Source organism: Mytilus trossulus, chromosome 7 (genome assembly GCF_036588685.1).
Source record: "Mytilus trossulus isolate FHL-02 chromosome 7, PNRI_Mtr1.1.1.hap1, whole genome shotgun sequence".
NCBI lineage: Eukaryota > Metazoa > Mollusca > Bivalvia > Mytilida > Mytilidae > Mytilus > Mytilus trossulus.
The window spans coordinates 78,487,402-78,505,280 of NC_086379.1; the positions used below are offsets into that span (position 1 = coordinate 78,487,402).

Genomic DNA, 17,879 nt, shown 5'->3' on the forward strand with positions numbered 1-17,879 from the left:
TGAATTACTGACGTGCTAAATACAGGAGATTAATAGATTTAATAGGCGTGATTTTTCTAAATAGTTGAAATTTTAAGTTTTTATTTCAATTACTGTTGAATTTTTTATACTATAAGTTATGTTGATCTGTTATATACATTTGTATCTAATAAAATTGACCAACTTCTTAATATTAGCCAGACTGTACACGTACGGTCCAAATACTCATACAGTCTTGAACATATACACACAACACCTAATTCATAGAATACCCCATGATATAACATATCAAATTTCTTTTTTTAACACTAACAATTGTTGTTTAAATAATTCTATTTTATTATGCTGATGTCATAGTCAAAACTGAAATTTGGGAAAAAAATTAGGTCTGTTCATTTTCAACAACCTGGCATCCCATCTGAATAACATTGATGTTGTACTATTTACAGATTACTTTCTAGTATTATACTAAATATTATTTTATTTACAGTAAAACTTAAACGAGAACATGTATTCAATGTAAGTTTTCCTAAGGAGTGGAAAAATGAAGATCTCAACCAGCTGTTTTCTCCATTTGGTAAATATAACTTATGTCATCGTATACCTTCATTGTGGTTCATGTGTCTATTTTGATAATTTGATTTTGTATACATATAAAAAAAAGAAGAAATAAAATAACATTAACAGTCATTCAATTACTTTCTGTGTTTTGTCTCGCTTTGATATAGTTGGGATTTGAGACTCATGCATACTGTATATATGAAGTAACAATAAAAAAAAAGATTGTGATTAGGTCAGTTTAAGGGAAATAACAAGTAATAGGTCAATGATATATGGAATGCTGTTGTATTAGCATTGACACATCTCATTTCCAGGCCAAGCCCCCCTTTTTCACTCATTCATGGTGTATTGAATTGGAAACTTTTGCTTAGTTTACACATAAAAGTTTGTTATTAAGTAAAGTTTAAGATGAAGCACTTATGGTAAAACAATGATATTTGGTATTATAGATAAATTATTAACTTCTAGTCACATCACAATTCAGTGAGAAGTTCATACATTTATATAAAGAAAACTGAATGGCCCTCATCTTGCTTCAGTCCTGGGCCTCATCTTGCTTCAGTCCATAAACATTCAAATTTTAACATATTTTGTAGGCCAGGTTGCTAAATGAACCTGAGGGTTTTGGTGAAAAAGATAATCACTGATACTTAATTTGACCTTATGTGGTTTAGGTAAATGCTGTTTTTTAAACATACATGATTTTGTCTTTCAGGTAATATTCAAATATCTTGGTTAAATGACACTTCAGCATATGTATCATTATACAGAAAAGAAGAAGCGAAAAATGGTAAGTTTTTAGACAATTTATTGACATATTTAAGGTTCAGTCACATGTCCAAAGTCCTTGACCTCATTTTCATGGTTCAGTAACCACTTGAAAAAAAAGTTCAGATTTTTTGTAATGTTGAATTCTCTCTTATTATAAGTAATAGGATAACTATATTTGGCATGTGCGTACCTTGCAAGGTCTTCATGCCCGTCAGACAGTTTTCACTTGACCTCGACCTCATTTCATGGCTCAGTGAACATGGTTAAGTTTTGGTGGTCAAGTCCATATCTCAGATACTATAAGCAATAGGGCTAGTATATTTTCGGTGTATGGAAGGACTGTAAGGTGTACATGTCCAACTGGCAGGTATCATCTGACCTCGACCTCATTTTCATGGTTCAGTGGTTATAGTTAAGTTTTTCAGTTTTGGTCTTTTTATCTGATACTATACGCCATAGGTCAACTAAATTTAGTGTATGGAAATATTTTATGATTTATATATTAGTTGGGCAGGTTTTATTTGACCTTGACCTCATTTTCACGGTTCATTGCTCAGTGTTAAGTTTTTGTGTTTTGGTCTATTTTTCTTAAACTATTAGTATTAGGGTCAACTATATTTGTTTTATGGGAGCATTGTAAGCTGTACATGTCAGCCTGGCATGGTTCATCTGACCTTGACCTCATTTTCATGGTTCATTGGTCTTTGTTTAGTTATCTTGGTTAATGTAACGTTTATGTGACAGTTGTAATAAAGCTTTATACTCAGGACTATCAACATTATATCAATGATTAGTAAAGAAGGCGAGACATTTCAGTGTGTGCACTCTTGTTTATGAAGTTGAAGTCACATCCACTTGAAACTTAGTACCCATGTTCCCTATGATATGATCTTTCTAATTTTACGGTCCACTGAACATGGAAAATGATAGTTGGAGTGGGGCATCGGTGTTCTATGGACACATTCTTGTTAAAATATTAATCCAGTTATCTCCTATAAAATAATTGTTTTATTTACATGACATTGATTCATAGGAAGTGAACATTAAAAACTATTCTGGTTTTCATAAATCAAGAGTTAAAGACTGAATTTGGTTCATTTATGTTGAACCTTGAAAAATAAAGTTTGCTCTTTGTTTTGAGTATGTAGAAATTCAGTTATTTCATTTAAATATATTTTTTAGTGATGAAATCACTTTGTAAAGATGATACAGTATACCAAATTAGAGGCTACAATGATCATAAAACAGTGATTACTACCAATGTGAGGAAAAGGCCTATGTCAGCTCCAGATTGTCTACCTCCATCTAAGAAACAAAAATCACTCAATGCTGAGTAAGTTTATTTATATGATTGTCTGTCAGTTTATTTTAAATAGTTTTGCACTTGAAACCTAGATTTGTAAAAAAAATAATTTCAATTATCAATCATTTCTGACAGTGATTGTGATAGAATGGTGTACTCAATTTATTAATCCATTTGCGTCATTTGCCATTGGGAATGCTGAACAATTTTGTCTTGTCTGCAATTAATATTTGAGAATGCATGAGTAAGGGTTGCCAATCCTGCAATGATGGAAGTGGCACATTTTTATCAACCTCTTTTTATCAAGTTTTATATTTCAGAAGGAAGAAGACCTGCATGCTTTATTTATTGTTTACAAATGCTTTTTGCTCTGATGTTGCATTCTGGGATATGTCTGTTTTCGAGGACCTCATATACATGGTCAGCAAGGTGTACATTAGATACTTTTCTCAGATACTATCCGTAATAGCTTAACCTATTTTTTGTATTGAATGATTGTTTAAGTGAAATTGTCTGTCAGACTGGGTCCATCTCATCTTGACCTCATTTTCATGTTTTTTTGGACAATGATTTTATGATCTGTTTCAGTGACATTATAGGAATAGTTGTATTGAATAATTGAAAGGTGTACATGTTCATCTGTCAGAGTTTATCTGACCTCATTTTCATGGAGATTGTATAGTTTCTGTTATATTTGTATGTGCAATGTACATTCAACAATGATTTAAAGTGCAGGTAAAAAACACTTCAGCATCAACAGCATGTGCATTCTTGTTTTTTATTTTATTCAAACTGGATGAAGATGACAGATATTTAGGATTGCATATCAACACTTTTATTTCCCAAAGGATTGCACATTTTGACTTTTTGCTTACCAAAATTACACTTGCCAAATTAAGTAAGGGTTGTTTGAGAAAGTCTCTGTGATTATTTTGAAGGCTAAAATATTTAAATATTTTGGAAGGTGGGGCGATGAAGAAAGATTTGAGTGTAATAAACAATATACATATTAAATTGTGGCTGTATAAAGACCGTTCCAAGACTGCGGTGATTTCTGGTCACTTTCTGGTACACAATGTATTAACAGTTGCTTAAATCACTATCATGAGTATTGAATTAGTACTTTTTATGCACAATCAGTTTTTCATTTATTCAAAACAGATCAGCTTTAAGCTGGCAATCAGTTATTTATTTATAACTGGATGTATCAATCTCTCAAAATTTATCAAATGTCATCAACTGAAAACACAGTCTTTCAGAACAACTATAAACCAGATCAGAATTCCATATTCCTGACTTTGTACAAAGACTACCAAAAAAAAATCAAATTTGAGTAGTTATAAAGAACCCTTCTTCAGTGGTGTAAGTCAATATAGTGTATAAGATGTGTTCATGACTTTCACACCAGGGCTTCCAAAACGGTCATATATTCCGGTCATTTGTATAATGTCCGGCAAAAGACCGGCTGGGAAAAGCATGAAACGGTCATATACTTTTTAGTTTTCAAGGCTTTTTCGGTCATTTTAATATAATTCACGATCTTTTTGACCCAACATTTTGTCTTTAACAGCCATACATTTCCGGTCATAAAAGTGACATGTTGATTAATTACTATCAAAACAACCCTTACTTCGATACTTTCTAATTTTAATCACGGCTAATTAGTTGTTGGACAGCTGAAAACTACCTGTTCAGGTGACAGGTAAACTAATTTTAGTACCGGACATCGTATAAATTAATCTGTCCATTCACAATTACTTTCGTACATTTCAGCGGTTTGTATCTAATTGATTTAGTCCAAAAGATCAAATTTATAATAAATTCATTTATAAACTTGATTTCTTGAAACATTTAAAAAGGTTTTACATGAAAAAATCGTCAGAACTACGTTGTATGAACAAGAACACGTGTGCGCATGTGCAGAGGTGGGAAATTCAATTATGCATCCTACATTTCTTCAAAATTCTAAAACTATCATTGATACCTGTACCTAATGTTCATTTCAAGTATTTTGTTGAAGAAATAACGTGGAAAGAGCTTCTTTGCTCAGTCGTGCTATGTTAACGTACACGGATTTTACGTATCCATTTATGGTCCATGTTTTACCATTGTCAAGTCAACATCCAGTTTTCAAAAATGTGACTTTAAAAACGAAAATAAAGTTCTTGACAACGTCATTATGCACAATTAAAGAGTCTAATGCAGATATGAGCATGCTGATGTGCACACTTTGAATGATGCAATGCCAATTTTAACAGTTTATGTCAGAACATCAAATTCATATCAAAGTAAAGTTTAATATCGTTTTTAATCTAATGTCAATCATTGGGATGGCCATCTGATTACCATAATTGCCTTTTGTGACTTAGTCTTGGGGATTAAAATTCGGATCAGATATAAAATGTCCGGCTGGCTCAGAAAAATTTTGGAAGCCCTGTTTCACACATGCATGTATTGTATAAATCTAATTTCAGGGAATGTTCTAGTGAAAGGTAAATTTGAGTGTGTTTGAGTTATAGTATAGCAATTTATTATTTATGTATGCTTAATTCCTTGCTTAGATTTCTGTATGCTTATATATTTTCTGTTCCTTCTATATAATTATTGTATGTTTTATATTCTACAATATGCTATTGCACAGTATTTATATGTTTTAACCATAACGTGTATAAAACATATTTGTAAACTATTTGTTTGACTTGTTCTAGGTAAAGACCATTAAGTTCACTCAGTTCAATATAGGGTTAAAAAAAATAACTGAGGATGTGAACATTATTTTGAAAGTACTTTTTTGGTAAAAGCTTTTTAAAAAGGTAAAAAGGGAATTTCTAACAAACTTCCTGTTTAATACAATATGGCATTTAAAAATTGCAGTTTCAGAAATCATAAAGAAAACAATATATGAATTATTTATGAATTTCAAAAGGACAAACAAATGTGCTTCCTGAATGATATGAATGGACAAACTTGTCAACCAGAAATACACAAATTTTTAACTAAATAGGTGATGTGAAATAAATAAGGAAAGTTTCTTTGTTTTCTTAGATTTCCAGTCAACTTCCTCTTTCAAAATTATGTAATTTGTTATCATGTATGAATATAATAATAATAAAAAAAGATTGAGCACTGTAAGTGCAGACAACAATCTAATCACTTAAGTGCAGAAAAAATTGTGATAACTTTAGTGCAGAAATGTCAGTTGTACTTTCCTTATAATGTAAAAATTGAGTTGTATGACTTAAAATATCCATTTTACTTATAGTTTTTTTGCAACATACAGAAACCTATAACAAATTTATAACACATCAACATGATTGGTATTGCATATTTAGATATAAATGATGAGTTTATAGGCCAGACAAAAATGGCCTTCTTATTTTTTTGTCTTTATTTGAATGTGTAATGTGCATTGAAATTGCTTTAATTTGCTAAAACATGCATATGTCATTAACTAACTTTTAAGAACTTCAGTATGTCAGAGTTTCCCCCTTACCATTGAAAGACAGTTTTACATTCTGTTTGGATATATTTAACCCAACTGTAACACTCCATACGTTCATGTTTCAAGTTAATATCTACTGATAAAAAAAAAACAAGAAAATAGGTGCACATTGAATTTTATTTAAATGAACAGCTGTCATAGTTACCTTATTTTGTGTGACCTTGTATCATTTTAAGATCTTAACTCTAATTTTAAGTTAAAAGGTGGTGAATTGACAGAATTTGATATTATTAAAAAAAAGTGTTTTTCACTCATTTTGCTGGCAATAGAGTGTAGAAGTAAATAGTAATAGTAATAGAAAAGCTGATTGTTGTTTTTTTGTGTATTTTTGTTGTTTGTTTGTTTGGTTTGTTTTGTGTTTAGAGGGGGGTAATCATGTGAGTCAAAAAAGATAAGACATGAACTCTTTTCTTTTGGTAGCACTATCAGCGTCTACAATTCAATTCATGATAAGGCATTAGCGGATTCAGAAGGGGTTCCAGGGTTGGAACACCCCACCCCCCCTTTTTTTTTGGCTGATCAATGCATTCGAATGGAAACATATAGTTGGAACCCCCCTTTTTAAATTGGCTGGATCCCCCCTGTTAGGTCAGTTTAAAACAAATGCTTTTTAGTGAATTATTAGTCAATGTTATAGAGTATGCATTTATCTTTGAACTTATCTATATAATTAGCCACATAAATGATGCCAATGATTAGAGAAATTGATTAGGAATGAGTAAAACTTACAGTTAAGAAGTTTAACTGACTTGTCAAATGTTTCAGTAATGGAAAATTCCTGTATTCTCACTGTTGAGAATTTTAGTCAATTTTATTATAAACTGGTTCATTCCTTCAGTTTTTAGACAGATATTTAATTTTTAGACATACATTTTAGAAGAATAAATAATATAAAAAAAGAACTTTCCTGCAGAGAAAATGAAACCACTGTTGATTTTGTTTTCACTAAGTTAAAATTCAAGGTTCTTGCATATTAGAAAAATCTATTTCCCCCCCTTGCTATAAAGTAGCAGAGTATATACAGTTTATGATTCATCTACCAGTCAGTCATTCTCTCTGCCCTATTATCTGTTGGTAATTTTCATTTGTGCAGGAAAGTGGTTTCTCTTTTTATGTCACTTGGTCAAAGGTCAAGGTCATAGTAGCCAAAAATGTTCAGAAAATTGGGATTTCCATATATAACTTGAATCAGTTTTGTTAAATGCTCATCACACTTAGGTCTGTTATTTCTCCTTTTAAGAGGAAGATCCTTATTGTTTTTGTGGGTCAAGGTCTCAGTAATTATAAATAGTTTGATGTTCTAAAATTAAAAGGACTTTAAAATAAGATCAAATACCCTTGATAAGGCATCAGATATCTATTTACATATCAAGCAGTTATTTTTGTAACTCCCTAGCCATAAATACATGTATGTCATTTCGTTGAATTTGATGAAATAACAGTGAAACTTGCCCTACATTTACTATTTCAAAGAAGTTTTGTAGAATTAGGTTTTACAGTCTTTTTAAGCATGTCATTAAGTTGATAAACTGATTTAATAGTAACTATTTGATTACATTTTAAACATGCAATATGAAGACCAAATCTTAAATCTACATGCTTAATGAGCTTTGAAAAGTCATTAGAAATGGTGTTAAATGTTGTTTACATGATAGGAGGTCTTAAAATTTTACCCTTGACATGTTCTGATAAAGTGCAGAATAGAAGAATAGAAAAATATATAATGATAAATTTTGTTCAATTTTCCTGATCTTAAGGAAGCATGACGTAGAGAGGACTTTTCTTAAGTTATTTACAGTTTCTTACAGTTAATGAAATGGAAATTCTTGGTAAAATTCGGTTATGTGTATTTCCTCTCGCAAATATTCCAGAGGTTTTGTATGGGTACCAAGCTATTACTTGTGATTTACCAATTTTGTGATAACAGTTATTATATTCAGTTTTAGCTAAGTGTACAATGCATCTGTTAATATGAATGTGCATACACACCCAGTTTCTCGATAGAATAATGAACCAATACATAGATCTTCTTCCTCACGTGGACGCTAGTTTTTAACCGACACGATATGAGAAAATTATGTAACAATCAACAGATAACCTTTGAAAAGTGCAATCAAATGTTACTATTTTCTACATTTAGAAAAAAAGTTTAATTGTTTAATTTCAGACATTTATGGTTTTCTTTAATAGGAATATGTTAATTTAAATCGTTAGTTGAATAACTTTAAGACTTTACAAAAAAAATAATGGTATAGAAATACTTTTTTGAATAAGATCAAAGAAATATATTTCTATCTAAGCTAGTCAAAAGAGATGTCAGGTGTGACATTATTTTGTGTTCTATTGCAATTACATGTCCATTCTTATTGGATTAATTCTTGTTTTTACTTTGCCTTGTTCTTCTGCTTTGTTCATGTTCGTTTTTTTTACGACCATACTATTTTTGTTGTAATATGATTGCATGACGTTGTTGTTGTCTACATTTGGTTTCCAGAATATTATGGAAGTTGATGTGCAAATTTTGTAATAATGACTAAGAATGCATTTCAAATGTTTAAAAGTCATAATTTATACTTCCAGACATTGGGTACATGTGCACCAAAGATATTAACTCATGTGGAACAAAAAAGAAAATGATATCTTGAAATGGCCATCTAAAAAAATATTTTTATCATTGCTGAAAAATCAACTTAAGATAGTTTTATACAATGTTCCATGTAGATAGGTTTTAACTATAGTCCATGTTATGTGATAGTTTAAAAGTACATCCATTTCCTGAGCAAATCTAAATGCCAAATCAATATTTGTCATTGTTTAGTGGTAATTCTAGTACATGCAATTAAACTGATATATTATTGCACAATCACCTACAGCTAAGGTACACATTTGCTTTATTATTACTTTATAGCCACAAATCTGTAAAATTTTGTATTTATGTTTCACAAATGCAATCTTCTTTAAAAAATATTATGATAGACTTCTCAAAATGAATTTTATTGATTTTTTTTTGACACCATTCAAATATTAATCATGTCTTTCAGAAACAATGATTTTTTTTTAATTTTTTAGACTAAATGAAAGATTTATCAGAAATATCTTATTACTGAAAGCATTACATAAGAATGTGTTTTTTCTATGTCCATAATATATATAATGATGGGTTAGACAAACAATGAGTTGCCAAGAGGACAATCACAAACATAAGTTACAAGAAAGACATGTCTTTTAGAAATAGGATGAACAATCATTTATTATTTCATATCAGTCTCTTATTTGATAACAGGGGGCCACATGATGTTCTTTATTCTAAAGTAATATTTTCTATCAGTTTTTAACAGAAAAAAACAAACCAGAAACCAGTCATTAACAGACTTTTACATGTTAATGACCATTGGGGTGTGGTTTCTCTGTTTAGAGAGATGCCCTTTAATAAAACATTTTTCCTGTTTTCAATTTTATATTGAAGTTGTTGAATTATTTACCATATGTTTCCATTTATTATAGAATTATAGAAAACTTTATTTTGTTTTCATTTACTGAAAAATTGCACTGAAATGAATGGAAATGACTATAAATTATCATTTTGACTGGTCTTCACCCTTTTATATATAAATTGCACAATAACTGAGTTTGTTTTGAACAACTTGAGTTTATGAGAATTTTGAAAATCATTGTTTCTAAATGAAATAAACATAATAGTTATTGAAGAACTGGTCATTATTGTGATATATGGACTGCCCATCCAACTCAGTCATAATTGCTGTCTTAGTTAATGCCACTGTACTTTCAGCAGTCCATATATCACTAAAATGACCAGTTTTTCAATTACTTTTATGCACATGATTCTTCTTTTTTTAAAATGAAGAGAGTCAAATAAACCAATCAAATATATAAGATACAGAACAGTCATGTTAGGAAAAATACAAAATGAAAAAAAAAGGGTCAGTACACAAAACGTCCTTCTTCTATGATAATGAAAGGGAAACAAGCAAGGAGTTGCCAATAAGACAATCAAACACATATGTTAAAGGAAACTTATGGACAAGGAATAGGATGAAAAGATAAATGAAAGCAATCTTGAAATTTCTAAACAGGCTGCAACTGCACAGAAATAATGTGGTTTTTTTTAGGTATTCCTCCAAACATTTTACACATTCATCTGCAAGGATGCATCTTTCTGCATAACAATGTAAAACACTTTTATTTATAGGGTGCATAAAAAAGAAGATTGTTTTTCAACATATTTTTTAAATTTTACAATGATATTAAAAATAGGAATAATTCCCAAAATGTTGTGACAATGCTTAAGTGCCAGTCTTTGTAAAACAGGGCTGAAAAAAAAACCCACCTACCTAGCCATCCTATTTTGAAGTAACACTCATCCTGAGTTAGAAATGGTATGTCTTAAGTGTCTGAGTATCTGGTAACTATAGAAATCTTTAGATAAACTTTAGTTAGAATGATAGCAAATAACAGAGTTAGCTCCCCTTAATTGTTAATTTCTAGTGCATTGTAACACAATTTTATCTTCAATTACCAGATCAGAACATGGAAACAATGGTATATTTTTGCATCATTATACATTTTGTACATAAATTAATGTCAAACTGAGTGAGTTTTTGTTTGTCATGTTTTCACCACTGCCTGATTCTTATGTAGACCAACACTTAACACACTATTTATTTAATGAGCACAAAAAAGAGGTTCTCAATTATACACCAGACGTGCGTTTAATGGATAGAGACCAATATTATTTTATATCTGTTCATGTACAAAACAAGTCATCTAAAATATTTGCAACAAAAAAAAACAACATTTTCTTATGTAGTCTGCTTTAAACTTGCATTCAAAATTTTACCAACAAAATTTTTAAATACAGATTCAAATCCTTCAGTTTACAAATTAAAATCTTTGGGCAGTGTTAAAAATAGATCTTATTGTTAATATGTTGACTTATTTCCTGCAGCTTATTTGTTAAAATTACATCAGTTGTACTATATATATACAAGGAGCAATTACGCTTTTCCTGTTATCGGTCTTTTCAGTACGAGTATTTTTATTTATATATTGGACTTATTTTTTTCCCATCATTTGCACTTTAATACTCTAAATGTTAATTTGTTGAAACTGCTGTTACATGTATTTAAAAGTACATTTTAAATGACATATTTGTATCATGCATATTCCTTTTATCTGTTTGCACTTTTGGAAACTTGGTGAAATACCTAACAAAATATTTTTTATTAGGTCAAAAGTAAATATATTTGGTATTTGTTTTACAAGCTAAGATGAATGTTATCTGGTCTTTGTCTATCCAGCCAAGAATTTAAAGTTATCTGGTCTTTGTCTAACCAGCCTAAAATGTAAATTTACCTGATCTTTGTCTAACCAGCCAAGAATGGAAAGTTATCTGATCTTTGTCTTACCAGCCAAGATTGTAAAGTTATCTGGTCTTTGTCTTACCAGCCAAGATTGTAAAGTTATCTGATCTTTGTCTTACCAGCCAAGATTGTAAATTTACCTGATCTTTGTCTAACCAGCCAAGAATGGAAAGTTATCTGATCTTTGTCTAACCAGCCAAGATTGTAAAGTTATCTGGTCTTTGTCTAACCAGCCTAGAATGTAAATTTATCTGTTCTTTGTCTAACCAGCCTAGAATGTAAAGTTATCTGGTCTTTGTCTAACCAGCCTAGAATGTAAATTTACCTTATCTTTGTCTAACCAGCCTAGAATGTAAATTTACCTGTTCTTTGTCTTACCAGTCAAGATTGTAAAGTTATCTGGTCTTTGTCTTACCAACCAAGAATGTTAAGGTATCTGTTCTTTGTCTTACCAGCCTAGAATGTAAATTTACCTGTTCTTTGTCTTACCAGCCTAACATGTAAAGTTATCTGGTCTTTGTCTAACCAGCCAAGATTGTAAAGTTATCTGGTCTTTGTCTAACCAGCCTAGAATGTAAATTTACCTGTTCTTTGTCTAACCAGCCAAGAATGGAAAGTTATCTGATCTTTGTCTTACCAGCCTAGAATGTAAAGTTACCTGGTCTTTGTCTAACCAACCTAGAATGTAAAGTTATCTGGTCTTTGTCTAACCAGCCTAGAATGTAAAGTAATCTGGTTGTTGTCTAACCATCTAAGAATGGAAAGTTATCTGGTCTTTGTCTAACCAGTCAACAATGTAAAGTTATTTGGTCTTTGTCTAACCAGCCAAGATTGTAAAGTTATCTTTTCTTTGTTTTACCCGCCTAGAATGGAAAGTTATCTGATATTTGACTTACCAGGTTAAAATGTTAAGTTATCTGGTCTTTGTTTTTTATCAGGCAAGAATTTAAGTTATAGAATCTTTGTCTTACCAGCCACTATAAAGTTATCTGGTCTTTGTTTTACCAGCCATGTAAATTTATCTAGTCTTTGTCTTACCAGCCATAGTAAAATTAACTGGTCTTTGTTTTACAAGCCAAGATTGTTAAGTTATCTGGTCTTTGATTTACAAGCCACTATAAATTTGTCTGGTCTTTGTTTTACTAGCCATATAAATTTATCTGGTCTTTGTCTTACCAGCTAAGATTGTTAAGTTATTTGGTCTTTGTTTTACAAGTCTAGATTGAAAAGTTATCTGGTCTTTGTTTTACCAGCCAAGATTGAAAAGTTATTTGGTCTTTGTTTTACCAGCCAAGATTGAAAAGTTATCTAGTCTTTGTTTTACCAGCTAAGATTGTTTAGTTATCTGGGCTTTATTTTACCAGCCAAGATTGTTTAGTTATTTGGTCTTTGTTTTACCAGCCAAGATTGAAAAGTTATCTGGTCTTTGTTTTACCAGCCAAGATTGAAAAGTTATCTGGTCTTTGTTTTACCAGCTAAGATTGTTAAGTTATCTGGGCTTTATTTTACCAGCCAAGATTGTTTAGTTATTTGGTCTTTGTTTTACCAGCCAAGATTGAAAAGTTATCTGGTCTTTGTTTTACCAGCTAAGATTGTTTAGTTATCTGGGCTTTATTTTACCAGCCAAGATTGTTTAGTTATTTGGTCTTTGTTTTACCAGCCAAGATTGAAAAGTTATCTGGTCTTTGTTTTACCAGCCAAGATTGAAAAGTTATCTGGTCTTTGTTTTACCAGCTAAGATTGTTTAGTTATCTGGGCTTTATTTTACCAGCCAAGAGTGTTTAGTTATTTGGTCTTTGTTTTACCAGCCAAGATTGAAAAGTTATCTGGTCTTTGTTTTACCAGCCAACATTGAAAAGTTATCTGGTCTTTGTTTTACCAGCTAAGATTGTTTAGTTATCTGGGCTTTATTTTACCAGCCAAGATTGTTTAGTTATTTGGTCTTTGTTTTACCAGCCAAGATTGAAAAGTTATCTGGTCTTTGTTTTACCAGCCAAGATTGAAAAGTTATCTGGTCTTTGTTTTACCAGCTAAGATTGTTAAGTTATCTGGGCTTTATTTTACCAGCCAAGATTGTTTAGTTATTTGGTCTTTGTTTTACCAGCCAAGATTGAAAAGTTATCTGGTCTTTGTTTTACCAGCTAAGATTGAAAAGTTATCTGGGCTTTATTTTACCAGCCAAGATTGTTTAGTTATTTGGTCTTTGTTTTACCAGCCAAGATTGAAAAGTTATCTGGTCTTTGTTTTACCAGCCAAGATTGAAAAGTTATATGGTCTTTGTTTTACCAGCTAAGATTGTTAAGTTATCTGGGCTTTATTTTACCAGCCAAGATTGTTTAGTTATTTGGTCTTTGTTTTACCAGCCAAGTTTGAAAAGTTATCTGGTCTTTTTCTAACCAGTCTAGATTGTAAAGTTATCTGGTCTTTGTCTAACCAGCCAAGACTGTTAAGTTATCTGGTCTTTGTTTTACCAGCCAAAAATTTTAAGTTACCCAGCCTTTTTCTAACCAGCCTAGATTGTAAAGTTATCTGGTCTTAGTCTTACCAGCCAAGATTGTTAAGTTGTAGAATCTTTGTCTTACCAGCCACTATAAAGTTTTCTGGTCTTTGTTTTACCAGACAAGATTGCAAAGTTATCTGGTCTTTGTTTTACCAGTATAGATTGTTAAGTTATAGATCTGGGTTTTGTCCTGTTGAGTTATATATCTGGTCTTTGTCCCACCAGCATTTTTTCCAGGAATCAATTACAAAGCATATATATTGTAATAAACATTCATTTTTTCTTTTTTTCTTTTTCAGTGCTCCACCCTTTGTGTCCAGATCAATCACTCCTCCTTTATCAGAGATCATAGCTCCTGAAATCCCTTCTTATGCTGATGCTTTGAAAAAATCTGCTAAAAATGGAAAACCTAACACAAATAAGAATAAAGGTATATATCAATAGCTAAATTATTTAAAGATGAATAGTTGTTAACAATTGGAAACCAATAAAACTTAGTTCACATGGTGTTTTTTTATGGTGCACAAGCTAATACAATAATAACTTAAAAGACAAATCTGTAACGTTCTGTGAACACTGTCTTGCACACAAAAATCAATAGACAACCCTGCTATATAAGCTCTTATGTATACTTTGTAGTGGGCCACAGGTGGGGGATAGTGTATGTAGGTAATTCAAGCATTCTTAAATAGTTAACTTTTAATATAATAATAGATGTTCTAGCCTATCATTGGATAAGTTAAACATATTTTTTTGTTTTTTCAGAGTTTTCTAGTTTCAATAGTCTCCTAGTTTTATATTCAGTAATTAAACTTTATAGTTTTTAAAAAATGTGTAAAGTATTACCAAACAAGCCAAAATAAGATATAGTATAAAATGATTCATGACACCTTACAGAAGGAAACTATTGTTTTTAAGTAATAAAAAGTAGAATAACAAATATTCCGAACACTGAGGAATATTCAAAACGGAAAATATGTAGTCTAATGGCAAAATCAAAAGTTCAAACACATGAAATGAATGGATAACGACTGTCATATTCATGACTTGGAACAGACATTTTCTTATGTAGTAAATGGTGTAATAAACCTGGTTTTAAAGCTAGCTAAACCTCTCACTTTTATGACAGTAATATTCCTTTAATTTAGTTTATTTTCCTGGTATTCATTGCCTTTCATAACTTTTTTTTGCAGTACCTGGAGGTGATGGTGACGTGAAGATGTTTGAAGAACCAGAAAATTGGGGATGATCTTGATCATATCTGTCCTATTAAACTGGGGAATTGAAACAATAACAAGTGCTAAAGATAATTCAAGTTATTGTGTTGACCATAATACAATTACAAATGAAATTAAAAATTGTTGAATTGTTTAAGGCATTTTGTTTACCTTGAGTGTGAGATAGGTATTGAAATATAGACATATCACACAAGATTGCATGAAGATAATTTACCTTTCCACATTTTTGAGCTAGAGTGATATCCTGTTTGTTTTGATTTTAATAAAAATCACTGAAGGCAAAATAAGAATAATATTGGCATAGAAATACATTTAGATCTGTCCAGAGTTCATATTTTCACTTTTTTAAATTAGAACTCTGTCAACTGGTTTATTTTGACTTCATTTTAACACTACCAATGGGATAAAAGCATTTCTCAAGATGTACTTAAAATCGTTTTCATGCTTAATTTTTCGACATTAACTTTTCATAATTGGTAAAAGTTATGCTATATTTGGTGGTCAGTATGATAATCACAGCACAAGTATGACTCCAGGATGTATAAATACACAGCCACGTCTGATTTTTTTCGAGCCTTCGACTTTAGTCGAAAAAGCGAGACTAAGCGATCCTACTTTCCGTCGGCGTCGGCGTCGGCGGCGTCCACAAATATTCACTCTGTGGTTAAAGTTTTTGAAATTTTAATAACTTTCTTAAACTATACTGGATTTCTACCAAACTTGGACAGAAGCTTGTGTATGATCATAAGATAGTATCCAGAAGTAAATTTTGTAAAAATAAAATTCCATTTTTTCCGTATTTTACTTATAAATGGACTTAGTTTTTTCTGCGGGGAAACATTACATTCACTCTGTGGTTAAAGTTTTTAGAATTTTAATAACTTTCTTAAACTATCCTTGGTTTGAACCAAATTTTGACAGAAGCTTGTTTATGATCATAAGATAGTATCCAGAAGTAAATTTTGTAAAAAAATAAATCCATTTTTTCCGTATTTTACTTTTAAATGGACTTAGTTTTTCTGCGAGGAAACATAACATTCACTCTGTGGTTAAAGTTTTTAAAATTATAATAACTTTCTTAAACTATCCTGGGTTTGTACCAAACTTGGACAGAAGCTTATTTATGACCATAAGATAGTATCCAGAAGTAAATATTGTAAAAAGATAACTCCATTTTTTCTGTATTTTACTTTTAAATGGACTTAGATTTTCTTCCAGTTAACATTACATACAGTCGGCAGTTTAAGTTTTCAAAACATTAATTAGATTCATTAACTATCCTAGATTTTTACCAAACTTGGACAAAAGCTTCTTACATTCAAAAGATAGTATCAAGAGGAATATTTTTATTGATGTTTTTCCTCATTTTTTGTTGAGCCTGCGATTTACAGCAAAAGTAGGCGAGACACTGGGTTCCGCGGAACCCTTACAAATTTTGTAACTAGATATTGTTCAAGGATGCTTACCTGTTTTCCAGTGTGTAGTCATCTTTCAAGTTTCAGTCAAAGTTTGTTTTGCCTTTAAGATAACAGTCACTTACACTCATATAATTAGACACACCTTAACTAGACTGAGTGTCACGGATAAATCTTATGTAGATTAAATGTTCGTCTGGTGAACAAAAAAATAAAATCACAAAAATACTAAACTCCTAGGAAAGTCCCAAATCAAATGGTAAAATCAAAATCTGAAACACATCAAACGAATGGACAACAACTGTCACATTCCTGACTTGATACAGGCATTTTCGTGGGTAGAAAATGGTGGATTAAAGCTGGTTATATAACTAGCTTAACCTCTCACGTGTATGACAGTCGCATTAAATTTAATTATATTGACAGCAATGTGTGAACAAAACAAACAGTAACCGTAAAAATGTTGAAACTATGGGAACAGCAGTTAACATTGTGTTATCATCTCAATCACTATAAAAACTAACAATATGTGAACAAACATTTACCATTGGATGTGTCAGTACAAAACCACATCATATGTAATAAAGAAACACAAAAAGGCATACAGCCAAAGCATTTAAAAAAAATGAAGGACAAGAATACAAAAATGATCTTAAATAATAACTGCTAGGTTAATTATAAGCATGGTATATATATGATAAGTGTTAACAACCATGGGTTTGTCGAAACACTAACGTTCAATAGCACCCCTCCATGTTCAATCTTAAATGGCACGCAGTGTTTCCTTTTTTTTCATATACGTATTTGATTTGGCCTTGCAACTGTCCTGATTCGAGCATCACTGCCAAAATTCATGTAGACGAAAGTGGCGTCTGGTGTATTTATTATTACAACATTATTTCATTTATACCTACATAATACGCTTCAATGACTTCCAACCGCATTCATTCAGCTCATTCATTTCAGGAGACCTATTATTATACGACTTAATATAAAGACATGGGTCTCCTACTCATGATATGATACTTTCATTTACGTTAGTTGGTGTTGGGGAAAGACATTTGCAAACGAGGTGAATTTTGTAATTATAAATTTACTATGTGAGTATGCATCATTTCCTATTTGTCTGTGTACACGTCTTGTTGCTTTTGATATAAATCGTCGGATTTTGTCTTCCTTCTTCACTACTTATGTCCTCATTATTTTAATACTATGAAGATATGCTATTT

General features: G+C 31.0%; 1 protein-coding gene across 2 annotated transcripts in view; it reads left to right on the forward strand.

Annotated features, from left to right (window-relative positions):
- Positions 1–15,449, forward strand: part of LOC134725902 (poly(A)-specific ribonuclease PARN-like) — a 35,952-nt gene extending 20,503 nt beyond the window's left edge. Inside the window, exons 18-23 of one of the 2 annotated variants that reach the window (XM_063590174.1) lie at positions 470–556; positions 1,256–1,330; positions 2,494–2,644; positions 5,089–5,106; positions 14,297–14,427; positions 15,191–15,449. In XM_063590174.1, the coding sequence (XP_063446244.1) occupies positions 470–556; positions 1,256–1,330; positions 2,494–2,644; positions 5,089–5,106; positions 14,297–14,427; positions 15,191–15,246 (518 nt within the window). In that variant the 3' untranslated portion in view covers positions 15,247–15,449. The remainder of the gene's footprint in view (positions 1–469; positions 557–1,255; positions 1,331–2,493; positions 2,645–5,088; positions 5,107–14,296; positions 14,428–15,190) is intronic. The other variant, XM_063590175.1, reaches the window with a different exon arrangement.
- The last annotated feature ends 2,430 nt before the right edge of the window (positions 15,450–17,879 follow it).